The sequence below is a fragment of the Haliotis rubra genome, unplaced genomic scaffold, assembly GCF_003918875.1.
Source record: "Haliotis rubra isolate DU_JTF1 unplaced genomic scaffold, ASM391887v1 Scf1319, whole genome shotgun sequence".
In the NCBI taxonomy this organism is placed as follows: Eukaryota; Metazoa; Mollusca; class Gastropoda; order Lepetellida; family Haliotidae; genus Haliotis; species Haliotis rubra.
The window spans coordinates 123,578-151,488 of record NW_025765247.1 but is presented as its reverse complement, the minus strand read 5'-3'; the positions used below and the strand labels follow the sequence as shown (position 1 = coordinate 151,488).

General features: G+C 40.0%; 1 protein-coding gene across 1 annotated transcript in view; it reads right to left on the bottom strand.

The window, feature by feature from the left end:
* Nucleotides 1-27,911, bottom strand: part of LOC124267535 — a 45,616-nt gene that overhangs the window by 5,023 nt on the left and 12,682 nt on the right. Inside the window, exons 12-28 of the mRNA XM_046702458.1 lie at nucleotides 27,303-27,708; nucleotides 26,544-26,680; nucleotides 25,894-26,068; nucleotides 24,727-25,133; nucleotides 19,141-19,392; nucleotides 16,408-16,518; nucleotides 14,211-14,262; nucleotides 12,993-13,157; nucleotides 11,372-11,989; nucleotides 10,782-10,846; nucleotides 8,893-9,114; nucleotides 5,212-5,427; nucleotides 4,756-4,807; nucleotides 4,129-4,263; nucleotides 2,505-2,570; nucleotides 1,734-1,914; nucleotides 826-999 (exon numbers count right to left, since the gene is read on the bottom strand). Coding sequence (XP_046558414.1) covers nucleotides 1,832-1,914; nucleotides 2,505-2,570; nucleotides 4,129-4,263; nucleotides 4,756-4,807; nucleotides 5,212-5,427; nucleotides 8,893-9,114; nucleotides 10,782-10,846; nucleotides 11,372-11,989; nucleotides 12,993-13,157; nucleotides 14,211-14,262; nucleotides 16,408-16,518; nucleotides 19,141-19,392; nucleotides 24,727-25,133; nucleotides 25,894-26,068; nucleotides 26,544-26,680; nucleotides 27,303-27,708 — 3,162 coding nt within the window. The 3' untranslated portion in view covers nucleotides 826-999; nucleotides 1,734-1,831. The remainder of the gene's footprint in view (nucleotides 1-825; nucleotides 1,000-1,733; nucleotides 1,915-2,504; nucleotides 2,571-4,128; nucleotides 4,264-4,755; nucleotides 4,808-5,211; nucleotides 5,428-8,892; nucleotides 9,115-10,781; nucleotides 10,847-11,371; nucleotides 11,990-12,992; nucleotides 13,158-14,210; nucleotides 14,263-16,407; nucleotides 16,519-19,140; nucleotides 19,393-24,726; nucleotides 25,134-25,893; nucleotides 26,069-26,543; nucleotides 26,681-27,302; nucleotides 27,709-27,911) is intronic.

Here is a 27,911-nt window from a genome sequence, read left to right as displayed (position 1 = left end):
TAGAATAGCTCGTTAAACATTATAGTGATGTGATCAAGTGTTCTGTGAAAGGACATTTTATTCAAACAGTAAGCGGCCGTCAAATACTTAATAACAACCGCAATTCTGAAACCACACGCCATTATCGACATTGCATATACTATAAAAAAATGTAGCACAAGCATTGTTTATGAAGGCTGTAAGAGAGATATGACGTCGAAATACATTGTCTGGTGCCATGTCTTCAGTTGGCTGAATCATCTGGGCAAACTGCTTGACATGTAGTTTCATTGCATACATAAATAGTACTTTTTCTGTTTGCGGTTGGTAAAAGAGATTTTTTGGAAGACATTCGTTTCTTAAAATATGTTTCTAGGTTCGAACCTTAATTGAAACACTGGATTGCCACCACGCTATTCGCTGTATGATCACACCATTTTCACCAATTATGCTGTTAATCACTGGATTGTCTGGTCCAGACACGGTTAGTCATATAGCTGACATGTTGCTGAGTGCCGCGTTAAACAACAAACCAAACAAGTCCGATGTTATAAACACGCACACGTCGAGTCGTGTCGGCGCTGTCTACCCCGGTTATAACCATGAAAAAATAGTATACATATAAACAAAGTCAACACAGATGTGACGATATATATACTCATGGAAACAAATTAAGGAACACATGAAAGGACATGTGTTCCTTTATGCTTTTCCTGCTTTTCACCCACAGTGCAATACAAACCATGCAAAGAAACCGAAAGATGTTGTTTTCATGTGTTCCCTTTTTGTTACCATGAATATATCAACAGAACGAATTATTGAATCATTGAGATAAGACAGACTCACCTTCAATATCCTTGTGGCCAATGAGCGCCTCCAAGTGTGAACAAAACAAGGTATGTGTAGTTGCGTCGCTGCTGATGAAGCTGATGTCGGTGAGAGAGCACTTCTTCTTCTCGATGTCCCTCAAGCATCTCACCAGCAGCTTCGGCATTTTCTCGAGTGGAAGTTTCCCATCACCTGCCACGATTATCAGAAGTTGACCATTAAGATGTTTCCAATTTTCGGGGCTTATTTTAAAAGTAACTAGATTTTACGGGACACTATCATTTGCAGAAGCCAAGATCTGCCATTTAATCTCCGACGACGCAGGGTAGTTGTACAAAAGGAGGCCGTTGATTTGCAAGAGCCAATGACGCCAGTGACGTCAGATAAAAACGGAAGAGATAGCAGCCTGTCGTACTGTTGATGATGTTACTATTTACACAAACAAGTTATTAGATTTGTGTAGATGTACACATTTCATATATTTTGACAAGACGTGTTGATTGTGTACAGAAACTAGACTACTTTCATTCCGCCTAAATATACTTGCTTTCGAAAGTTTAGACTCACTAGTGTAAATATATAGCAACTTACTTCAGGCAATAGTTCTAAACTAAATTTTGCAAAATATTCCATACCGTTTAAAGGTACTGTTTACACATGAACTGATGTATTGTAAATTTGTAACGTTGAAAATATTATTGTCATGAGTTCAATACATGATAAAAATCAGTGAAAATTGGCGAATTCTTAACTTTTGAAAGGAAGTATATAAACCGAAACCACCATTCACACTATACGTAACTACTACGACAAATACAAGCCAGAAATGGTTTTCCATTAATAAATAAGTTACAACACTGATTCATCCATAGCATAGAGTTATAATATTATTCAAACGACTCTTATCTCTTTAATTTTTTTCTCACCTGTTCCAAACTCTGGAAATGCGATCGATGTGAAACAGTTCTCAGTCGCAACTTTCAAACATGCTTTGATGACGTCTTTCCAGTTGCCATTGAAACGGTCAACGCCGATGTGCATGATGATGTCGGCAGGGATGTTTGGTGCCGTTGTCATGGCAATTCCTTTTCTCCTTCATTTGACCAGCTGGAATGACATACAGCTCTCTCACTGAACCGGCTAGGACGGAGTAGTATGACCACACAGCTATACCAGGACGTCTACTTATGGCTGACCCATCTAATAATCCATTCAACCATGTATATGAAAAATATATGTTAAAGATAGGATCTCCTCTTTTACGAGTATCCCCACTTAATATCAGGATATTGTGATATCAGGTGTCGTGTTGTCCTGTGCATAGAGCTCAGGTCTCAATCAGTTGAAGATAAGCAAGGTTGAGTGCTGAGACCGGATGGGTGACCGTGTCTGACAACTTGACTCCTGAGAGTTCCTAGGACTTCAGTCATGTCCTACCACGAAGCACGTGATACATGTGGTCTCACCTTAGGTAAGTGAGTTTGTTCAAAGTTGCATCTGTTCACCCAGCAGAAAATGGGTACCCGGTGGGATAAATCGTGAGACTATTAACCTTCTAGCGCCTAACAGGCAGCTTGTTTTATCCGGGGTAATAATGATCAGATTGTGCGCTTTGAGCAGGATATCTAGCGTTATAATATTCTCATTATATTGACCCTCTTTGTGTCTCACTCACTAACCCACCAACCCTCACTCACCTGTCAGCTGGCACTGAAGTTCTAGGTCCTTACCGCACGCCACACTCAGAGGGCTTGACAGTATACCTGATAATTAGTCAGAAAATATAGTTGTTAAATAAATCTACTTAGTCGTTTCACAGTTCCAAATCGCTATCAGTACCCAATGCTCCTTAGTACTGTTATGGATTAGATACAAGTAACTGTAAGCTGAGTAATCACAACAGGAATACTTCCATACTGTCACTAATACCCACCCGTGAAGGTCCGAGTTAGAATGAATCTTCAGTAACCCATGCTTGTCGTAAGAGGCGACTAACGGGACCGGGTGGTCAGGATCGCTGACTTGGTTGACACATGTCATCGGTTGCCAATTGCGCAGGTCGATGCTCATGCTGTTGATCACTGGATTGTCTGGTCCAGACACGATTATTTACAGACCGCCGCCATAAAGCTGGAATATTGCTGAGTGCGGCGTAATCAAAAGGCACCAGTTCACCACTAGACTGGCCTTTATAGCAAGTTTGGTCAAACATATTCTTGGATATTTTTGAGTGGTGCTCAGTGTTGTTTTCCAACTTGTCATGAAAATTAATAAACAAAAATAAATCAATAAATCCTAAACCATTTAATGGTACCAGTTCGTCAGTAGACTCATGTGTTTAGCAAGTTGATCTGTTGATCTAGTGGATAGAAATGGTAAGATTCGTGCATTTGATAGCCATTGCCAGGAGATTGGTTTTATTGAGCCATTTTGCTGTCTCCCTGCGCATGAAAATGCTGTCTTTACTCTTATCATAAATGACCTGGAATAGTGCTGAATGCACCGGCGTAAAACTAAGCTCACTCACTCCCTCACTAATACCAATTTGCCACTCACATACATGTACAACGCCAAACCATTATCATTTACCGGTCTAGATGGATTATCAACTGAAACGAGCGGATCTTGTTATTTGTTATATAAGCATTTATCTTCAGCCTTACGGGGACCAATGAAGGTGAGTTGAAATGGGGTTTAACGTCGCACTTAAGAATAAGCCACAAGCTGTGTGGCTGCTTGTTCTAGCCCAGACTTAAGCTGGTTTTATAGTGCTAGCTCACTGAGATAGCATGCTGCAGTTAAGCATGAATATCACACTCAGTCACATCATACTCACTCCGACCTGACCAGTTCTTGTTGTACCCATTAATGCCGAGCACCAGGCAGGGACCAACAAGTACCATATTTTAACGTCTTTTGGTATGACGCGGCCGGGGATCGAACCCGCGACCTTCCGCTCTCCGGTCGGACGCTCTAACCACTACACTACAGAGGCGGTGGGATCAATGGAAAATGTACAGGAGTACATATATATGTCAACAATGAAATTATTCTTTGTACACCAAACACATTTTCGCATGACCAAAACCAAAATTAGACATGTCAATTTGAAATAACACTAAAACATATTGCACAAATGACGGAACACCACATTAAACATATTCTTTCGTCAATCAACCCTTTCTTCATTAATTCAATATATCGTCTATAACCGGACTTTCTCTGATAATTCTACATTTCAAATGAATAACATTAACATTTCATAAAAAACATTAATTTCTCATTCCTAAACATCTAAGTATTTGAAACACAAAGAACCACCTATGTTCAAGGGTGTTGTTGAGTTAGTGAAGTGGACTATGCAAATCACTTTCTCCTTGCTGATGTCGCCGTGTCGGAGGTGAACCTTGAACTTCCCCACCGGGTACCCAGCATCCGCCACAGCGGAGACATCGGCTAGCAACCAAATAGTAAAACATTAAAAAAACTTTAGGTCTAGTTATACCTTCTGAGAAGATATATACAACATACAATACATTTTTATTGTACTTACATGCTTGGGAGATGGGGTAGCCAAGCGTTCCCTTATCAAGCCGTGTCGTAACAGGCGACTAACGGGATTGGGTGGTGAGGCTCACTGACTTGGTTGACACATGTCATCGTATCCCAATTGCGTAGATCGATGCTCATGCAGTTGACCACTAGATTGTTTGGACCAGACACGATTATTTACAAACCGCCGACATATAGCTGGAATATTGCGTAATATTGTGTGGCGTAAAACTAAATTCACTCACTCACTCCACTATCAAGCCGAAACCCCACGTTCGATTCCAGTCATTTGTACAATGTGTGAAGCCCATTTTGGTTTTTTCCGCTCAATTTTGGAGGAATATTGCCATCCCGGTATAAAATATACGTTCAATTTGAAGTAAAATAAGGCAGTACCTTCGGATAGCTTGGAGTTCCGATGTTGCCTGATCTTCTCTTTTTCAAATGCCTGGGGAATCAGAAATTGCACTATATGTCAAGTTAACACAACTCATCCGCCCTTAAACATGATCACGTCTAAGATTTCTTGAAAGATGTAAACAGTTTCTCAGTATCTGCTTAGGCGAACACGAACAACTGAAGCAATTGTGATAGCCTTGAATTCAAATCTGATATCAAGTTAACAGCGATGTTTCAGCTTTTGTGACACCATCGACCAATTCCACAGCCCTGACAGAAAAATTGCATTTAAATCCCTCGACCTGAAGACCCGTTTTTTACCTTCCCATAAAAAAACTGATGTAATTAAAAATTTGATCAAAGTGGAGCTAAATTCCATTACGTTACCAACTAATACACCTGGAGACATTTCGACCAAAATTATATGCAACGAAGTACTTGTTTATGCCTTACCCGAACGACGCCGCTGTTGCCAGGGCCAATAACGATGGTGATGCATTTCAGAGATGAAGTATAACGGATGAAGTCTAACATAACTGTCAGCATTTTCTGTGCTACTTCATCAGGGGGGTAGCCCAGTTTGTCTGTACCTAAGGCTGGTAGTGCCATGCTGCGGTAGTCGCTCATGGACGCGTCATACAGGCATTTGTAGACAACTTTCTCCAGAAGCTGGTCAATAACAAACAATAAAGAAATATCTGTATCTCTTAATGTTGGGGAAATCTATTGGTTGCAGTGTTCCTCTTTCACACACACTACCATTATTATTCTTATGTTTAGTATGGTGATCGACCTAAAGTTGTTGGCGACCTATTGCTTGTATTTATATTGTATTGTCTTCGTAAATAAAATAGTTTTAGGTTTACATGCTAGTTTTAGACACCATCTGTGATACTCTAGTTATTTGACAGTCCTTCGATGACTGGTTATTTTACAACTTGTATCTATTGTGTATGCAAAACTTTTCTCGTCACTATATGGCTGAAATAATCCTGAGGTGACGTTAAATTCTAACTCACTCACTTTTCTTATGATTGCCATCGTATCCCAATTGTGTGGATCGAGGCTCATGATATTGATCACTGGATTGTTTGGTCCAGACTCGACTATTAACACATTGCCGCCATACAGCCGGAATATTGCTTTGTGCGGCGTTGAGCAACAACAAACAAACCCAAGCTCACTCACTAATTTATACCACACTCAGAGCACTGACAACTAATTCATTGATGCATGTGATCTATTCAAGGGACATAACTCCTCGTACCTTATTGCCACTTTAATTATGTACCCAACAACAACCCAGCCCGCATGTGATATAATACCACACATGCAACTGGCAACTGTTAGTTGTCGTGTCACTTGTGTGTAAATCAGTGAACTAATCTTGCACAATCTGTGTTATATGTCGACGCGTAAAAAGATTAAGTCTGCTAATGGTAAGCTCTCGAGAATGGATTTCAAGTGCACTTTGATAGTTATCTTCATGTGTGCAATGAGAGCTGAATGTATATAAATAACCTGTGTTATAGCTATACAAATAACCTGTGTCAAGTTGACCTTTCACCGCTTCTACGCTACAACAGTCTTATGACTCTATACTATGGAAGCGTATTTGTGACGTTGTGGTTTTCACACATTGTACCCATGTGGGGAATCGAATCCGGGTCTTTGGCGTGACGAACGAACACTTTAACCACTAAGCTACCCCACCGCCCCTGTGATAACCATGAATATGTTCAGGTATGTTGGATGTAATAATGATGCCTGTTTCCCTGCCGGCTTCAATACATTGAAAGTACATTAAAATGGTCTTCACACATTGTACCCATGTAGTGAATCGAACCCAGGTCTTCGGCATGACGAGCGAACGCTTCAACCACTGGGCTACCCCACCAACGCTCAACCTCGATGTGTCTTTACTGAGCTACAGTCAGAACATTCAGTGAACTAAGTCTTCATTTATATGTGTTTAAAATTTTTGCTAAATGATTTTTTTCTCCTGAGCAGAATTACATTCTATAAACAGAATTTGAATATCATCTACGCAGATGAAAGTGTTTTCTACGTAGACGAAAGTGTTTTTGACGTAGATAAAAGTGTTTTCTACGTAGATGAAGGCATCTCGTACGTATCATGGGACCCTCTATTTTCGCGGTAGTTATGCTGTCGCCATCGGGATTATGAACGCCTACTGACATTTGGCATTTCATATATATTTTCAGTTGACTGATGTTTAATCTTCATTTCTGTCACAAATAATGTGACACGTAGTCGCTACTCGTTTAATACCATTGCGGCAGTTCCGAGTGTCTCGTTTGACCCGGAAATTATCGCGGTATTGCTATTTTCTTACTATGGCACGCGATACAAGCAAATGACACAGTCAAACGTTTACTAAGACAAGTTACGAATCTAAATAGTTTGATCATTAAAAAGTATTTTAGGAATTTCATTCACATTAGTAATATCATCATGTTTTTAACCCAAACATCTGAAACTTCCATTCATTTGGATGCAAGGTAACAATAACGTAACAAAATAATGTTTTCCGCCTTAAAACGTACCATACAATTTACTGCCGTGTGCAGGGTGAATTTGCATAATACGTCACTTCTTGTTATTTTTTTAATACGGAAAATATGCAAATGACCTTATAGTTGTCACAGGATTACTCTTGACGAAGTAAGTTTTGATTCATGCCAGATGTAATGGCAGTAGGGATCATACTAGTTTAAAAATGTTCCAGAACTTACTGAAAAGATGAATACTGTAATATATCTACGATTAGACATGACATTCCAATGAAATAAATTACTTTTTCAAGAGCGATGAATATTTTTAACGTAATTTGCATATGTAAAGAGCCGATGCGGCGCGTTGTGTTTCTGCTTTCCCGGTGTTTTCATGTGCCAGCGATAATAGAAAGTCCTAGTATAAATGAATTTAGTATTCTCTACGTAGATGTCACTATCATCTTCCTATATGTTAGTATCATTTACGTAGGCGATAAACTATTTTAGACAGTGACCCTAACGCGCTTCCATAGCATACCAAGGATATCTATGGGTATTTCTTTACACGCACCAAAACTGCGTACTGCATTAAAGCCTAACAGAAGGTATTGCTTCGGGTAGGTCATGTCATAGACAAGGAAGTTGGGCCGCGTTCCAGAATCTGAACCCAGCGCTACGACGTCCCCAACCTCATAGATCATCATGTACTGACAGCAGACACTATACAAATGTTGCCTCGCTGAATGGGTCCCTGCTCTATAAGCGTAACTGACGGTGTATATCCGAGTGGGGCTTTTTTACCTCTTCACGTCCGCGTTGTGAAGTAAACATTTTTATACCAATTCATCACGTAGTGCGTATATTATCACAACGAGTGTGAATACTGACAACTCATGGGAAAAACTGTGTCATGACGGTGGATGAGCTAGTCAATAAAGTTAACGGTACAGTTTCCTTGCTTTTAATGTCTTGAAGCCGACAGGGAATCAGACATCATTATTACATCCAACGTACCTGAACATATTCATGGTCATCACAGGGACGGTACGGTAGCCTAGTGGTGGAAGTGTTATCTCTTCACGGCGAAGACCCGAGTTCGATTCAACACAAGGGAACAAAGTGTAAGCCCATTTCTGGCGTCCCCCGCCGTGATATTGCTGGGATTTTGAGGGACTGTGGAGTTGCTAGGTAGATAAGTGTTTTTCGCCTTTTATCCAACATGGGTACTGGGTGTAAAACCTCATCTGGTGTCTCTTGCTGTGGTATTTTCCTTTTTTTAATTGATTGGGATGGAAGGGGGGCAGGGGGAAGGGGGGTTGTTTACAACATGTGATGTTTGTGCTGAGGTGTATTCACTCAGCAAATTGCCCTAAAATTGCCCCAACTTTGTGAAGTTTACAACATGTGATGTTTGTGCTGTGGTGTATTCACTCAGCAAATTGCCCTCAAATTGCCCCAACTTCTCACTCACTCACTCACTCACTCACTCGTACCCACTCCTTCACTCACCCAAACAGGAGTTCATCCACCCCTCACGCACTCACTGACATACGTAGATGCATCCACTACCTTCACACATCGAAAATGACTCTACCCATTCCTCCAATGATTGACTTGCCTTGAGTTTAGGGTCGCTGGAGTATTCTGGCAAACAACAGTGGAACACCTCCTTACAGCTGAGATTCCCTCCTCTGGTCTTTGCGATCTTGCCGTACTTGATACCATTGGGGTACCTGGTTCTATATTCAGCCTGTACCTCGTCTCCCCCTGCCTGCGCGATACTAGGAGATCCTTGTGATAGATCAAGATCCTTCTCCACTGTGTGGACCAGTACATCAGCCTGGTGCCAGAAGACATACTCAGGATATACAACTGTTTATACAATTCTTACACCTGGCAATACACTAGTGAGTGAGTGAGTTTAGGTTTACGCCGCTTTTAGCAATATCCCAGCAATATCACGGCGGAGGACACCAGAAATGGTCTTCACACATTGTACCCATGTGGGGAATCGAACCCGCGTCTTCGGCGTGACGAGCCAACGCTTTAACCACTAGGCTACCCCACCGCCCCTGGAAATACACTAAACACAGCTCATACTTATATATTTCCATTATTCTATACCCCACGTGGGTACAATGTGTTAAGCCCATTCCTGGTGTCCCCCGCCGTGATATTGCTGGAATATTGCTTAAAGCGGCGTAAAACTAAACTCACTCACTCACTCACTCCATTATTCTATATATTGGTGTTTAAAATGGTATCCTTCCTGATTACATGGAGAAAAGGGCTTGTTTTTGTTGTTAAATATCAATTATATTAAATCAAAATACTGACATACAGCGACCCAATAATTAAATGACATCTCTATCAATAGTAACACAACTCTTTCAATTGTACCTATGCTTACTGTGAACCAGTGCTTAAACTTATCCAGAAAAATAACAAATAAGATCAATATGAAATTTCTAAAACTTACATTGAAGGTTGTGGTGACAATATAGAGAAGGCAAAGCATCATTTTCACAGGTGTAACGTTTGGATAATACATCATGTGTTAAATATATATTTTCAATATACTACAGACAAAAAGTATGGGAACACCCTAAAATTTGATAGTCATATATAAACTTAAACATGGTGAGGTCATTTTTACTCTAAGGTTAATGCAACATTTTGTGTGCTTAATGCGTACTTTAAACGACATCGTGGAACATGCAGGGAATCAACTGATTCAGTATTCGTTGGGTTTGAGAGCTGCATGGAAAGTCTGTCTTCCACATGCACTAGGCTGTTGTGTTTCGGCGTTTGAATCAAACATGGTGCTGGTGTGTTTCAGCACCCTTGTTTTTCGCTGTTTTTTGACAATGTTTCATTTCTCTCAAACTCAACGAATATTGAATCAGTTGCCTCCCTCCATGTTCCAGTATGTTGTTTAAAGTTTCCATTAAGCACACAAAAAGTTGCATTTACCTTAGAGTATAAATGACGTCACTACGTTTAAGTTTATATATGACTATCACATTTTCGAGTGTTCCCATACTTTTTGTCTGTAGTATATTTTATAGACCCCCCGAAGATCCGCGTTAGAATTGATCTTCAGTAATTCATGCAGTAACCCAACGCGAACGGGTGGTAAGGCACGTTGACACATGTCACCGTATCCTAATTGCGTAGATTGATGCCCATGTTGATCACTGGATTGTCTGGTCCAGACTCGATTACTTACAGACCGCCACCATATAGCTGGAATATTGCTGAGTATGACGTTAAACAACAAACTAATCAAAGTCAAAGGTACCCAAGGTATCCGAGGTTTGATATAGCCAAAACATGATGGCTGAATATGGAATATGCAGGACTAAGCTGTTACTTTAAGACAACCCTAAGTTTGACACATCTAAGTTTGACACATGTAAGTTTGTCAGGCGTTAACCAACTATACATTTTATGACACGACTTATCATGCTAGGAAGTGTTTGAGATGTTAGTTGAGTAAGTACCTACCCGCTGGCGAACTATATCTCCTTGGATAAACTTCAGATTGGTGCCGAGAATGCTCGAGTCTGGTTCTGAAAGTAGAAGGTTGTTAGCTTTAATATCTTACAGTGAGTCTGTGTTCAGAGGGCTTCGATCTTGTTCCGCTTCATTACATATTGTAAATGTAGGGTAGGGTAGGGTAGAGTAGGGTAGGGTAGGGTAGAATAGGGTAGGGTAGGATAGGATAGGGTAGGGTAGGGTAGGGTGGGGTAGGGTAGGGTAGGGTAGGGCAGGATAGGGTAGGGTGTAGGGTAGGGTGGGGTGTAGGGTGGGGTAGGATAGGGTAGGGTGTAGGGTAGGGTAGGGTGTAGGGTGAGGGGTAGGGTAGGGTTAGGCAGGGTAGGGGTGGGGTAGGGTGGGGGTAGGGTAGGGGTAGGGTAGGGGGTGGGGGGGTAGGGTAGGGTAGGGTAGTAGGGTGTAGGGTGTAGGGTGTAGGGGTAGGGTAGGGTAGGATAGGGTAGGGTAGGGGTAGGGTAGGGTAGGGTAGGGTAGGGTAGGGTAGGGTAGGGTAGGGTAGGGTAGGGTAACGTAAACAAGTTTTGACATTTTATACATACCTCCATCTTTCTTCAAATCCGAGTACACGCCCTGGTCGACGCTTATAGCACATCGGAATCTGTCCTCAACCTTCCGGAGTTCCTTTCTACCATTAGATGACGTCAAGAATTCGTACACATGGCGCTTGTGCATTTCAAAAGTGTCCTCTTTAATGTCCAAAATAGCCATCTTGAGACTATTCACCTTCTTCTTAAAGTCCGACCCATTCCCTTTCACAATGACAGCTTCAGTAGCATACTCAACTTCAACGAAGTCTTTGATCAGAGATTGAAGCGACTTGGAAGGAAATGTTTTCATGTAGCGTACCTTACCGCTTGATATGTTCAGTTCCTCACTACTGAGAGGAGGGGAAGGTATTACTGGTGATTTCCCTCTTTGTTGTGGTTCTGGAACGTCTTCTGGAAGCTGAGAGTCTTCTGGTTGTTGAGAGTCTTCTGGTTCTTGAGCGTCTTCTGGCTGTGGAGTGTCTCTTGTGGAATAGTCTTCTGAGAGGGGAGACAGTTCCAGTCTATTGTCGTATAGGTCGTCGTTGGACTTCTGTGGTTGGCTGTAGTACGGGTACACCATGAGACGAATACCGTTCACTTCATGGTCTCGACTCTCAATATTCGCTGCATCTTAAGTGAAAGTATGTACAGTACAGAACTCGAAGGGACCACTGTGTTTAGTTCGTCACAACCGTAATACGTAATAAGCATTTTGACTAAACATCAAATGGCAGTGGCTAAAATAGGCTCGTTATAACTGTCAGTTCGTTATAGGCGTACTTCTAAAATTCAATATTCATGTCGCCCTGCTGAAAGTTTGAGTTTCTTTTAGTACTATTCGCGTAGCAATATATACGAAAACACTTTCGTCTCTATTAATTGAAGATTTAAAATGTTTTCTTTATTATAATACATTACATCATACATTACAAAAGTTAACTAACACTAGCAGCTGTGTGTCCGACCAAAGAATAAGTATGAATCATACATTGTTCACCCAGATTTACTATATTTAATGTGTTTCCTGTACAAAAATAAATCTTTATCAGATTAAATAGAATTTATTTCCTTTTTCGAATTTGGATACATAATAAGCTTAATATTCATGTGGCTATTTCTATCCATTTTCAACTTAGTTTAAAGGAAACGAGTCACACATTTACAATAAAAGGTAAAGGAAAAAGGAAAAGGGAAAACATTTTAAAATGGATTCGTGACAGGGTGATACACGTGTTGATTGTTTGATACTAAACAATATAATATTTGACTTCAAGTTTATGATTCCCTCTATCGATTTAATCACGAATTGACGTCAGAATCTGAGGATACAACACAACAGGATGCCATGACGCCATGACGCCACGAAGCCATGATGCCAGGAGACGATTAGGCTATTAGTATCATTAAAAGTAATTTTAGCGTCGAGTGTTTACGTTCGTTCATGAATGTAAAACAAAACTAAAGTGGTAACTATCTAAGCCCGTATTGCAAGCTTGCCTTCGATACTACGCCGTAGTGAAACAGAAATACTACTAGCAAACATTCATGAAACTCACTCCCTAACTATCTGTTAATCCGTGTTATTGCGCATAAACATATAGTCAATTTGGTGGAAGTGTATTTGTAAACCAACCTGAAGGGTCTCGAAACGTCAGCCGAGCTGTGTTGTCAGACAGAACATCCATGAAGTCGAGCTTCCTTCCCCCTGACACCTCCCGGCTCTCGAAGTACCTCCATAACACCTCTCGGTCTGGCAACTTCATCGTGGACTCGGGCTCGACGATGACCCTCCGGTCGTCTGTATTTGCCAGCAGAAGACAACTATGTTGGTTTTGCTTGTTGTGTTTACAGTTTATATTTGTTACTGAAACAGGGCTAGTTATTCCTTTCAGTAGCAAATGTTACAGAAATAAGATGATTATATTCACTTCAGTAGTCACTTAGATCAATAATAGGCAGTATAACAGTTATTACTATAACAAAGATAGCAGCATAACAGTAACAGATATAACACAGACTAATAAGCACTTACATAGAGCAGGTAGTATAACCCTAACTAATACAGCAAAGATCAATGTGCACTTACATATTTACAGGTGGTATAACCCTAACTGATACAGCAAAGATCAATGTGCACTTACATACAGCAGGTGGTATAACCCTAACTAATAGAGCAAAGATCAATGTGCACTTACATATAGCAGGTAGTATAACCCTAACTGATACAGCAAAGATCAATGTGCACTTACATACAGCAGGTGGTATAACCCTAACTAATAGAGCAAAGATCAATGCACTTACATATAGCACTATAACCCTAACATATAGCAGGTGGTATAACATACAGCAGGTGGTATAACAGCAACTAATATAGCAAAGATCAATGTGCACTTACATATAGCATACAGCAGGTGGTATAACCCTAACATACAGCAGGTGGTATAACCCTAACTAATAGAGCAAAGATCAATGTGCACTTACATATAGCAGGTAGTATAACCCTAACTGATACAGCAAAGATCAATGTGCACTTACATATAGCAGGTAGTATAACCCTAACTAATACAGCAAAGATCAATGTGCACTTACATATAGCAGGTAGTATAACCCTAACTGATACAGCAAAGATCAATGTGCACTTACATACAGCAGGTAGTATAACCCTAACTAATAGAGCAAAGATCAATGTGCACTTACATATAGCAGGTGGTATAACCCTAACTGATACAGCAAAGATCAATGTGCACTTACATATAGCAGGTAGTATAACAGTTACTAGTTGTACAATATACATCTACCATAGGGCACATCACAAAGCTAATAAATGTAGGACATTTCAATGTACTCTAACCTTCAGCAGTCAATCCAGTTAATTGCTGTGACATGTTCTTCTTTTCAGAGATCTGCAAAATGTAATGCACTCTTTATGTAGTCAGACACACGTCTTCCTCAGTAATTGTTCAAACAGCATACAAGTCGCTGAATCATCTTCAGGGGTCCGGCCTGTATCTGTTAGGGGTTAGTTGACAGAACGTAGGCGCTATTATACCATACCCTGCATATCCTACCCTGTGGAAGGATGTTCCCTCCTATCCCATTATGTGTTTGTGAGTTCAAGGTCTTGAGCCGGATATATTTTTCAACCATCTTTTACTTTAGGGAGCAATGGAGCGTGTATGCTGCTGCAATGACTGTACTAATAATTGCGGACGGGTATTCCCCTTTCTATGGAGACTCGGTGTTCAAGGTTCACTTGTTACCTAGAAGAGAACACGTGAGATCAAGGCTACATTACCAAGAAATTAACTCCCCAGATACAGGTTTGCTCAGTATCCAGAATATCACTCCTGAACTATTGGTTCACTTACTACCAAGAATAAAACTGAACTATTGATTCACTCACTACCAAAAATAGAACACCTGAGTAATTGGTTCACTCACTACCCAGAATATAACTCCTGAACTATTGGTTCACTCATTACCCAGAATAGAACAACTCAGCTATTGGTTCAGTCACTACCCAGATAAAAATGCTCAGGTACTGTTTCAGTTGGTGAGTGAGTGAGTGAGTTTAGTTTTACGCCGCACTCAGCAATATTCCAGCTATATGGCGGCGGTCTGTAAATAATCGAGTCTGGACCAGACAATCCAGTGATCAACAGCATGAGCATCGATCTGCACAATTGGGAACCGATGACATGTGTCAACCAAGTCAGCGAAACTGACCACCCGATCCCGTTAGTCGCCTCTTACGACAAGATAGTCGCCTCTTTATGGCAAGCACATGGGTTGCTGAAGACCTATTCTACCCCGGATCTTCACGGGTCTGTTTCAGTTGGTACAGGCTGAGGGTACATTCAGTCATTCACAACCCAGATTTAAGCACCCATGCATGATTGAATTAGGCCTCAACTCATTCCAAACTCAAAACAAAGTATAAAAACACCTCCACAACCACCAACAACAAACACTAAAAGATACAATACACAAACCAGCATCTTACGTTAAGGTTCAACCTCCAGCCCGGATGAAACACCTAATTTTGACCAGCTTAATGTCCATTCATCCACCCACCCGTGAAGATCCGGGTTAGAATTGATCTTCACTAACCCATGCTTGTGGTAAAGGCGATTAACGGGATCAGGTGGGCAGGCCAGCTGACTTGGTTGACACATGTCATCGTATCCCAATTGCATAGATCGATGCTCATGCTGTTGATCACTGGATTGTCTGGTCCAGACTCGATTATTTACAGACAGCCGCCATATAGCTGGAATATTGCTGAGTGTGGCGTAAAACTAAACTCATTCACTCCATTCATCCAACAGAATTAAGAAAATAAAATCACAGTTTACATATTACCCAGAAGAGGACACGTCAAACTGAAGTTTATAGAACGCCCCAGTCACAGGTTCATACATGAACCGAATAAAAACTAAGGTTTAGGGTTCATTTATAAAGTGTATAAGAATACCCAATCTTGACTATTTCCAGTTGTTAGGTTCCAGGCAATGCATTAAATCAAAGCATGATCTGATTATCTTCGGTGCCCTTGTTAAGAAGCGATCTTAGCTGAGGATGTTCGTAACTCCTATACCTTAAAACAGGCTTTAAACAACGGCACCCTGGTCAAGCTGAAAGGGTCTTATCGTCTTGGATCTTATAGATTTAAAATATGTTTCAAAGACATACAGCAGACTTTATTTGCCATACAGAACACTGAGCTCCATCTGTTGGTTGGTTTGTTGTTTAACGCCGCAACTCAGCAATATTCCAGCTATATGGAGGCGGTCTGTAAATAATCGAGTCTGGACCAGACAATCCAGTGATCAACAGCATGAACATCGTTCTACTCTATTGTGTCAACCAACTCAACGAGCCTGACCACCTGGTCCCATTAGTCGCCTTTTACGACAAGCATGGGTCCAATTCTAACCCGGATCTTCACGGGTCCTGTGTTGGTAAATGTATCATACTTAAAAGAAGTTCACATAAAAGAGATCACCTTTCTCAGCAACATCCAGTTCTTGCTAATCCGTGATTCTTACCTGATCCTGATGACCAAGCAACACTGTTGATGTCCTGCTGTATTCCACGTTATGTGGCTGTATATGGTTAAATGGTTGGAGTGAGTACCCAGCACTTGCTTGTCCAGCTTCCTGAACGTAACATAGACATGCAGTTTGTGAACACGTAACAGATATCTGGTTTCATGAGCATGAAAGCAAACAGCCTTTCACTTACCCAATCCCGAGGAGCAAATTCACCCAGTCTGACTGGTCGGCTAACGTCTTTTAAAACAAGCGGGTACTAAGAAACGCCAAGTCACACCCTGTCATTTGAATCCATTAGCTTTTTTCTTATTACACTGACTTCTTAACCTCATTCACTTCCTGAAACTCCAGAACTCTGTTTCGGTTTATTGTCTGCGCTGAGTATCGATGAATATATGCTTGAATTCACAGATTTGTGTATTCAGAGTTAAAAAAGAAATGGCTTCATAGGGCTGCTGATTTCATTCATTAACAATGAAGGGAATTTGGGTGTAACCCAAGAAGTAGTATCATCCGATTTGTTACGAGAATAGCTATTGCAGCGAGTGGAAAGCTGAAATGTTAAGCCAATGTCTATTATATATACTTTAAGGTGTAAATTTTCTTCCGACAGATGCATGTAGCATATGTTACACAAAACATGTTCCCAGGATAATATTGCAATATATTATCATGCATTAATCTGTTGCTTTTGACTTTGAGCCAACACGACATATTTACTTGAAGTAACAACAAAGAGTCCCTCTTAAATAGTTGAATACAGTACAGCGTAGGCACGGTGAATACATGATCGTATTCACTGGAGCGGCGTGTATAGATCAGTGCATGTCTGACCCGAGTATACATTGGCGTGTTTTCCTTTTCACGAACACCTGGTGTTGATCGTCAATAATCCACCTTATACTCCCTTTTCCTTCCGGGTTTGTTGGCTATTCAAGACTAGTTATTTACTGGCGTTGATATTTCAAGTTTGTAAATTTGTATATGACCACTATGAATCTCTTTTAGCTATTACTATATTTTGTATATGGACAAGTGAAAATGAATCAGTGAGATGCATTCCCACTAGTGTAGCAGCCACAACACAATGACAAGAATGCTAAGGGTTATGATAACCAAATGCATGTGAACTGAATGTGTCAAACAATTAATAATAATGGTATTTGTACAGGGCCTCTGTCAAATGTAGCAATGCTCAGAAGCGCTGAATTATTACCCCGAATAACCATAGCTGCCTGTGAGGCGCTACAAGGTTAATAGTCACATGACTTATCCCATTTTCTGCTGGGTGAACAGAGGCAATTTTGAACATACTGACTTGCCTAAGGTGAGATCACATGTATCACATATGCTTCGTGGTGGGGCAGGACAGAAGTCCTAGAAACTCTCAGGAAACGGTCACCCATCCAAGGACTCTCCGTGCTCAATGTTGCTTTACTTCGACTGATTCGTGACCTGAGCTCTATGCACAGGTCCACACACCACCACATGATTGATATAACAAGTAATGTGTACAGCAAACTGGTCTCTTGAAAAGTAAATTGATCAGCCTAACTGATGGAAGTACCTTAAAATCGTGTTTTGCAAAAACTAATTCTGCTAACGGATCAATGACAAATGCCTTTTTCAATAGTATCAGAAATAAGGTATGTCACAAGGCAATAACTTTTTAGTCTTTGAATGGATCAAAGTTCGTATTCTTTATAAATAAGTAAATGTTCGGAACAAATCACGTGAAATCTGACACTCGAATCACTGGATCCTTGTATGAGTAGGGGAGGTAACTCGGAATGGTGGATTGCACCTAATGAGACCATTGTGCCACCCTTCCTCCTCAACCAGGATTACTTGATACGTTTCAATTGTGTTATTTTAGTCATCACGCTTCATTTTTTAAACTGTAGAACGAGTTTTCAGTAATATTTTGTATGAACATTCAAATTGATATTTTTATAAACCTCGTAGGCACCCATGCTTGAGTAGTTTCTCAGAAGTTGTTCACATATGAATACGATCAGATGGTCAGGCTCTTAGGAATAAATGACTGTATGTCATCGCACCGGGTTAGAATTAGAATTAGAACCGGGTCTTCAGCAGCCCATGCTTGTCGTAAGAGGTGACGAACGGGATTGGGTGATCAGGCTCGCTGACTTGGTTGACTCATGTCATTTGAGTAGATCGATGCTCATTCTGTTAATCACTGGGTTGTCTGGTCTAAACGTGATTATTTACAGACCGCCGCTATATAGCTGGATTATTGCTGAGTGTGGCGTAAAACTAAACTCACTCCCTCTATTCAACATTGCCGAGTGCGTCGTTAAACAACCAAACCACCACCAACAACAAAAAGCATGCAATTGTAAACGGTGTCTTGTAACATGTCATGTTTTCAGCTGTGTGGTTGAAGTTGACTAACGTTCACTGACATTTATTTAAGGTCTCACTTTACCAAATAAACTACATACATACACTATGAAATATACACTGAAAACTGTATACATGACATAGTATTACCAACTTGCCTCCGTCTATTTGTTGTTGAACGAATTAGAGTGGGTATGCTTTTATGCAGCGTTTAGTAATATTCCAAATATTTGGATCACAAAATGAACTATTGTACCCATAGTGTATGGGGAATCAAAGGTATGTTAACAAGGCAAATGGTTTTCTATAAAAAAAAGTTCTTAATTTGAATCAGACCAAACAATTTACTCAGGAAACACTAACCTTAAGGCGCCGTTCTGTGCAAGCGGTCACGTAGTCAGAAAATGTAGGGGAAAAACTTGTGTCATGTCCCCTAAACACTGGCTTTGAACGTACATGCATAGGCACATAATAACCCTTTTTAAATAATATGTATTTGGAATGCATTTGAATTAGACTGTAAACGTCCATTACGATCTGGACAAAATAAGCACACAAGAGATTATACACACGCATTGGCAAATGTACGTTACGTTCTTTCATCTCATATAACGGCTGCATTTAGCAGTATGACACATCTTGCTCTACCAGTGTTGACGTACTGTATACAACTTGAGATACGTTTTCTTTAAGCGAGGAGTGGAGTAATATCATGTTGTCACTGGCTCTTCAAATGATTATTTAATGATTGTAACACGTAACACTTTTTCATCGTTTAAAGCCATGTTTGGAAACGGCATGTCTGTTTCTGAATTCTTTGGTGAACCAGTACAAATGCCCGCGTGTTACTGAACCCCTCAAGCAGACTGTACATTGTCAGGTGAGGTTTCAAATTCGGAATTTGAGCACTGCGAGGAACGCCAGACCGGTTTCGTGCGATTTCTCTACGTTACAATTTCCGTGTACAAAGTCTGTGTAGTGTTCCGTGAATCATACACATTATGATGATGTTGTCGAGAGAATCATACACATTATGATGAGGTTGTCGAGAGAATCATACACATTATGATGAGGTTGACGAGAGAATCATACACATTATGATGAGGTTGTCGAGAGAATCATACACATTATGATGAGGTTGTCGAGAGAATCATACACATTATGATGAGGTTGTCGAGAGAATCATACACATTATGATGAGGTTGTCGAGAGAATCATACACATTATGATGAGGTTGTCGAGAGAATCATACACATTATGATGAGGTTGTCGAGAGAATCATACACATTATGATGAGGTTGTCGAGAGAATCATACACATTATGATGAGGTTGACGAGAGAATCATACACATTATGATGAGGTTGTCGAGAGAATCATACACATTATGATGAGGTTGTCGAGAGAATCATACACATTATGATGAGGAGTTGATGATGTTGTCGAGAGAATCATACACATTATGATGAGGTTGTCGAGAGAATCATACACATTATGATGAGGTTGTCGAGAGAATCATACACATTATGATGATGTTGTCGAGAGAATCATACACATTATGATGAGGTTGACGAGAGAATCATACACATTATGATGATGTTGTCGAGAGAATTATACACATTATGATGAGGTTGTCGAGAGAATCATACACATTATGATGAGGTTGTCGAGAGAATTATACACATTATGATGAGGTTGTCGAGAGAATCATACACATTATGATGATGTTGTCGAGAGAATTATACACATTATGATGAGGTTGTCGAGAGAATCATACACATTATGATGAGGTTGTCGAGAGAATCATACACATTATGATGATGTTGTCGAGAGAATTATACACATTATGATGAGGTTGACGAGAGAATTATACACATTATGATGATGTTGTCGAGATAATCATACACATTATGATGAGGTTGTTGAGAGATGTCTGTCGGTCGCCGACGCTTGTCTTGAGCCTTTAGGATTTTGTGGACATACAAAGATTCACATGTAGGATCCGACGATACAAAATGATACTTACTACAGTTTACGCTACATATAGCATAGGCTGCAGTGAAGGTAACAGAAACTATATCCTTAGTCACAAAGGCCAAGGACAAACCCCTAATATCATCTATCCCGATCAGGTTAAAGCCTCGCATTAGAGTAGACCTATTCGGGGACGAGCTATATTGAGAAGGCTCTACACTGAGAGGTACAGATCGATTACATTCAAGCAAATGATACAAGTGTGTTCATGCTCCATTCGACATTCATCATCATCATCATCATCATCACCATCATCATCATCATCATTGGATACTTATATAGCGCACATATCCACGCACTAGTGCATGCTCAAGGCGCTGGTATTTTTACCCTCGATCATTGGATGTCAATCTCAACGGCACATCTTATTATCAATCTCAACTCCCTGGGGAGCATACAACTCTTACTGTCACAAGTGCACCGAGTTATCGTGGCTTTCCCATCCTTACGAGGTACCCATTCACAGCTGGGTGGACTGGGACACATAGTCACAGTACTTTGTCCAAGTTTACTGCACGTTGCTGTACCCGCAACTAGGTGTTTGCACGTATTCGCCCACCACGCCACGCCACATTAGTGAGTGACCATATATATAATTATAAATGTGTTACATAATTGTATATTCACATGACGAGATGGATGTGCCTTTTGACATCCTATGGTACAAACAGCACAATGGTCTGTAAAAACAACCCACGGTCACACAGAATGAGGTGACACGTCATGACAAACAGAACTTAATCAATTGTTTCTTATGAAAATCCTGGAATACTTGATTAATATGACCAGCAGTCATTACAATATCATATATTCACTTCAATAACATAACCTCTAAGAATGAAATGCAGTAGCAAAGTAGACAACAGTCAACTCTTACACCCACAGAGGAAGATTATAACACGTATGCTTATTACGACATACGTTAAATGTTATGCCCTTTATCAAATTTACCCCTGAAGGTCTAGGTTAGAATACTGATCTTCAGTAACCCATGCTTGTCGTAAGAGGCGACTAACGGGATCGGGTGGTCAGGCTCGCTGACTTTGTTGACACATGTCATCGGTTCCCAGTTGCGCAGATCGATGCTCATGTTGTTGATCACTGGATTATTTACAGACCGCTGCCATATAGCTGGAATATTGCTGAGTGCGGCGTAAAACTAATCTCACTCTATCACCTTTATCAAAATATAGATCTGTTCTGCGTGTTATTTTGTCCACAAATTATATGCATGTTGTCATGAACGGAACTTGATACAATAGTTTTTGATTCCGTTTGTTAACGCTCGTGGTGAACACATTTGGTGGGAACTAAAACTTGATATCCTGCTATGTTAAGTGTTTAGGGACATATTCCGTTATACGTGATTGCGATATGGAAAGGAAATACAGGGATTACATTTAAAAGGAGCGAGATTAATACTTTGGTAAAATCCTAACAGAAACTAGAATGTGACACAAAGGATGCTTGTAAGGAAATTGTTACAGATTACATTTTTATTGTAACAATGACGTACACACACATAAACCTAAATCAAAGTTCTGTAGTGACGAAAACAAACAAAAACATTGCATTGCACATCTCATATACTGATGTATACTTAAAGTGCTGTATTGAATAACTGTACTTTATCGTAATGTAAGTTTCTGTTATGATAAAACCAAAAAAATGACACTGTATTGCTCAGCCCATCTAATGTACTGATGTATGCTTGCAGTGCTGTATGGAATAATGTACACTTTAATTTAACAGTAAGCATGCATGACATATAGGACAGTGACATATACGTCTGACGGTGTCTTGCAAATAGTAACAATGGAAGCTACAATGGACAATTACACATTAGCCTGACTATCGTACATACAGTAAGCCTTCAAGCTACAATATAGGACAATAGGACATGACGGTTTCTTGCAAATAGTAACAATGGAAGCTACAATGGACAATTACACATTAGCCTGACTATCGTACATACAGTAAGCCTTCAAGCTACAATATAGGACAACAGGACATGACGGTTTCTTGCAAATAGTAACAATGGAAGCTACAATGGACAATTACACATTAGCCTGACTATCGTACATACAGTAAGCAATTCACATTAGCCTGACTACAATATAGGACAATATAGGACAACAGGACGGTTTCTTGCAAATAGTAACAATGGAAGCTACAATGGACAATTACACATTAGCCTGACTATCGTACATACAGTACAGTCAAGCTACAATATAGCAATACAATATAGGGACAATTACACATTAGGACATGACGGTGTCTTGCAAACAGTAACAATTCAAGCTACAATGGACAATTACACATTAGCCTGACTATCGTACATACAGTAAGCATTCACGCTACCTACAATATAGGGCAATAGGACATGATGGTGTCTTGCAAACAGTAACAATTCAAGCTACAATGGACAATTACACATTAGCCTGACTATCGAACATACAGTAAGCATTCACGCTACCTACAATATAGGGCAATAGGACATGACGGTGTCTTGCAAACAGTAACAATTCAAGCTACAATGGACAATTACACATTAGCCTGACTATCGAACATACAGTAAGCATTCACGCTACCTACAATATAGGGCAATAGGACATGATGGTGTCTTGCAAACAGTAACAATTCAAGCTACAATGGACAATTACACATTAGCCTGACTATCGAACATACAGTAAGCATTCACGCTACCTACAATATAGGGCAATAGGACATGATGGTGTCTTGCAAACAGTAACAATTCAAGCTACAATGGACAATTACACATTAGCCTGACTATCGAACATACAGTAAGCATTCACGCTACCTACAATATAGGGCAATAGGACATGATGGTATCTTGCAAACAGTAACAATTCAAGCTACAATGGACAATTACACATTAGCCTGACTATCGTACATACAGTAAGCATTCACGCTACCTACAATATAGGGCAATAGGACATGATGGTGTCTTGCAAACAGTAACAATTCAAGCTACAATGGACAATTACACGTTAGCCTGACTATCGTACATACAGTAAGCATTCACGCTACTATGCAAGACAATCACAAGTGAGCAGCCACACAGTTAGCATGTAGGCTGCAATGTAGGTCAAATCACACCTTAATCTGACTTAATTGTGTGTACAGTAAGTGTTCCACATGCAGTAAATCCACATTATTGTATGCACGATAGAGTCAGACCCAACCAAAAGCTCGGTTAGAATTATGTATTTTTTAAGCATATGCATTAGTCAGAATTTCCTACAACTATATCTGTTGCAACACCAACAAGTAGTGTGTTGGACCATTTCCTGGTCATTGTTATCACAGCGATTGTTTGAGTACACAGAAATCTCGAAAGTGGTTCCCTTCTTTTAGAGTGAGTGGATTGAAATAGGTATGAACGTTCTTTACAATACTGATAACATTCACTACAACATTGGCATTAAATATAACATTCTCTTCAATATGTTAAACAGGACATATTTAAGTTTTATATGCAATCTTGCCCAAACTTGACTTTATTGTCATATCTTTTACAAAGCTAAAGAAGCAAAACAAAAACAGATGACATTTGCAAGGTGTCACATAGAGCATGTATGAGCTATTGCACAAACATATAATGTTTCTACAGTAGACAGACCCGCTAATCTTCACATAATGAGTCACGATTCAGTAATGTCTTTCCAACCAGACATATCAGTCTGTGGCACTGATCTTGATATTTTAAAGTCCGTCATTTCATTGTGAACAGTACCTAGATCACTAAGGATGTTGCATTTTTTAAAGAATAGGGTAATCCCCCGAAAATATTACCAAGAACAGACATTCAAACAGAATAATCAATAGTTTTAATATAGGTAGAATAACAGTTAAAACGCAATGTAGCTACGACTTAAGTATATGTACGACTATACATGCAGTCTCCACGACAGTAGTTCGACCATGCATGCAATGGCTGGAGTCATAACGGTATTTGCGACGCTGCATACGCAAAGGGATCTTACACGACAGTGGCTGTCATGTCTACTTGGATTTTTTTTTCTGATAACAAACAGATATTTCGGGTAGGCCTGTGTGTCCCTGAACACGACATACATGGATGGGTTGTCACTGTTGTCCACGGTGCACCCATAGCGGACAGATCGTTTCCGGTCGATTAACGGGGTGTCAAACATTTTCTTGCTGCCCTTTGTAGAAACCCCGGTCAGAACCTGTGCCAGATAGATGTATTTGTGTTTGGACTCGTCCGGAACAGACAGGACATCACTGGAGGAATAGCTGGCTTCTGTGGCAAAGTATACGCCTCGTCCAAACTTCGTGCCTACAAAAATATATACACCCTATAATGCCGGGGAAATATCGCTGAAATGAAAGTAGCGTCTGCTACTTCAAAATGAATGTATCACCAATTCTTTAAATTGAGTGAGATAAGTTGTTTTTTTGTTGATGATGTTTAACGCCAAACAAGGCAATGTTACAGTTATATGGCGGCGGTCTGTAAATAGTCGAATCCAACATGAGCATCTCTCTGCACAACTGGGATACGATGACGTGTCAACCAAGTCAGCGAGCTGACCAACCGATCCCGCTAGTCGTCTAGAAAACATGGGTTGCTGAAGATCAATTCGTACAATTCATACAAAAGACAATCAACAGTAACTGAACAGTCTGAATTAACTGAAACATCCTAATGATTCCATTATTTTGCTACATCTTTTCTACACATTTCGTATAATTTAAACTGCCCCGTCACTAGGGATTCATCGTTCGATGGATTCTTATGGGTATAAACCAAAATGTTCGTGAAAGGCATTAGGAAGTTGGGCCAACATGAATACATGTCACGTTATATGAATAACAACTTCTATTTATATTATTTATCTCTTTCAGATCAAAATGAATCATTTATTGAATCATTCACCTGATGAAGGAGCGTGAATTTGCTATGAAACGTCATGATAAAGAATATAAAAGAAATTGTTATCCATAAAACGTGTCATGTATTCGTGAATAAACAGAATTAAATGTTCAGGTCTGAGTTTAATGGTGCCCTGATGACAATTTGATTGTAGTAGCCTTACCGTTCTTTCCACAGTAGCCCCTATTGAATCCATACTTGTTGATGTTTTTGATGGCCTCCACGTTGGTGCCATGCCACAGGTGTCTTTCATTGCTCTTGTGAGGGTAGTTTTTCTCCATGGCTTCTTTCTGTATCTGATACTGCTCGTACAGGTATTTATGCTGAATCCGGTATACCTAGGAAGGGTTGACGAAGATGTGTCTTATTAGATGCCATATATTTAAATCATAATCACGATGTCCTCGCTTTTAAAGACGTGATTGTCACATTTCACGGGCATGTTATTGCACCGGAATGTTATTGCACGGCGTGCTATTGAGATGTTTTCATGTTTTGAGGACCATGATACTCACGTTTTGTAATATGAACATCACACAATGTTTAGCTAAAACCAGGTATCGACCTGGCAAAGAAGTTTTTAAAGATAATCGTGAAGATTAGGGCTAGAATCATCTTCTATAGGCCACCATCATATAGATGAACAAAGCGCAAACAAAGACAATTGGGTTATATTGAGAAATATTCTATCACTGATTACATCATTAATGTATTCAGTGCTTTAACTCGTGTCTGTGCATATATTATGCTTTAGGTTATGAAACAATTTAATTTAACATTCTACGTAGTTGGGTCAGTTAACAACTGACATACCCCCATAATCTCATACTTGTTCCCAGCGTTGGACATGAACATTTGACGAAGTTTATCAGCTTCAGGTCCATCCTTGATCCTTGGCGCGATGATATCCTTGGCTCCCATGTCTTCCCAGATGTCAGGGAGAGGCACAGCTGAAGGTGCAACAGTCAACGATACATCCTTTCCTTTAGTATAAACTCATCAATGCCATTTGTTACGATTCAAGTTTGTTTTTCCAGTGTGTCATACTTTCATTCTTGTCCAAAAATTTCCTTGGTTACATATTGATTTTCGTTCCGGAAGTGAACTCACATCACAGAAATTCTCACACTCGTGGTTATTGTGAGTATCGAATTATACGGAATCGGATTCACATATTAGTTGTGATTGAAGCATACTCTAAGTCTGGATAATCGATATACTTTGTTCTGCGTCTTCCAAAGATACTGAATTTGGATCTGATGTAATTTTGTCAAGCCAAACGATGCAAATTGGTTACGTTGTGTTGTTTTTTAGTACAATTCTACAACAAAAAAGACGCCGTTGTGAATAATGAAATTTGAAAAAGGTCCCTTGCTTGTGCTTGTTAGAAACAGATACACAACGGGTGTAAATTGAGGTCTTTACTACGCCATGGTGTGCTGTTTTCTTTGTCAAGTATATAAATGTCAGGAACAATCAGGATACATTTGGAATATACATGGTATGACATGAACATCAACAAACGTAAATAACATTAATACCAAACATGACAAAATTGCATTGTGAACCTACCTGGGCCTTTTTTCCTGATAATCTGGAATCTGTGGTTGGGGTTTTCCCGGGAACTGATATCCATGGAGGTAAAGTCTATGTTGACTTTACACGTCGCTGTCTGCACTACTGCCGTAGGATGTGCAGATCTCATCAAGAAAGCTTCTTCAATCAGCATGCTGGTCATGGGCGCGAAGCTCATCTCATGACCATCTTCAGTGATGTACCACCATTCCACAAGACGACGAAGAAGTTCAGCTTTTTCTAGGTTCTTCTGGACGAACTCAATATTTTTCAGCACTTCCTGGGTCTGACCCTTGGCCTTGATGGCGTCAACCTTCATCCCGGAGTGATAAATGACACAGTTCGTGGTGTCCACCTCGGAGGTCACGTCAATATCAGCACACAAGCGCTGTATATCTTGAACCTGGAATTTAAGTGATACTATCAGAATCTTTCCGCTACATCAATGCGTATTTCTAATCTATGACAGTTTGCAAGCTGGTAATACGGGAAGTCATCTGTCATAACGTACCACTTACCAATAAAATACAAACAATTTTTCATGAATAAGAACATGATTATGAGCTTTGAGTTTGGAGAATTCAGATCAAACAATAACCATAGACC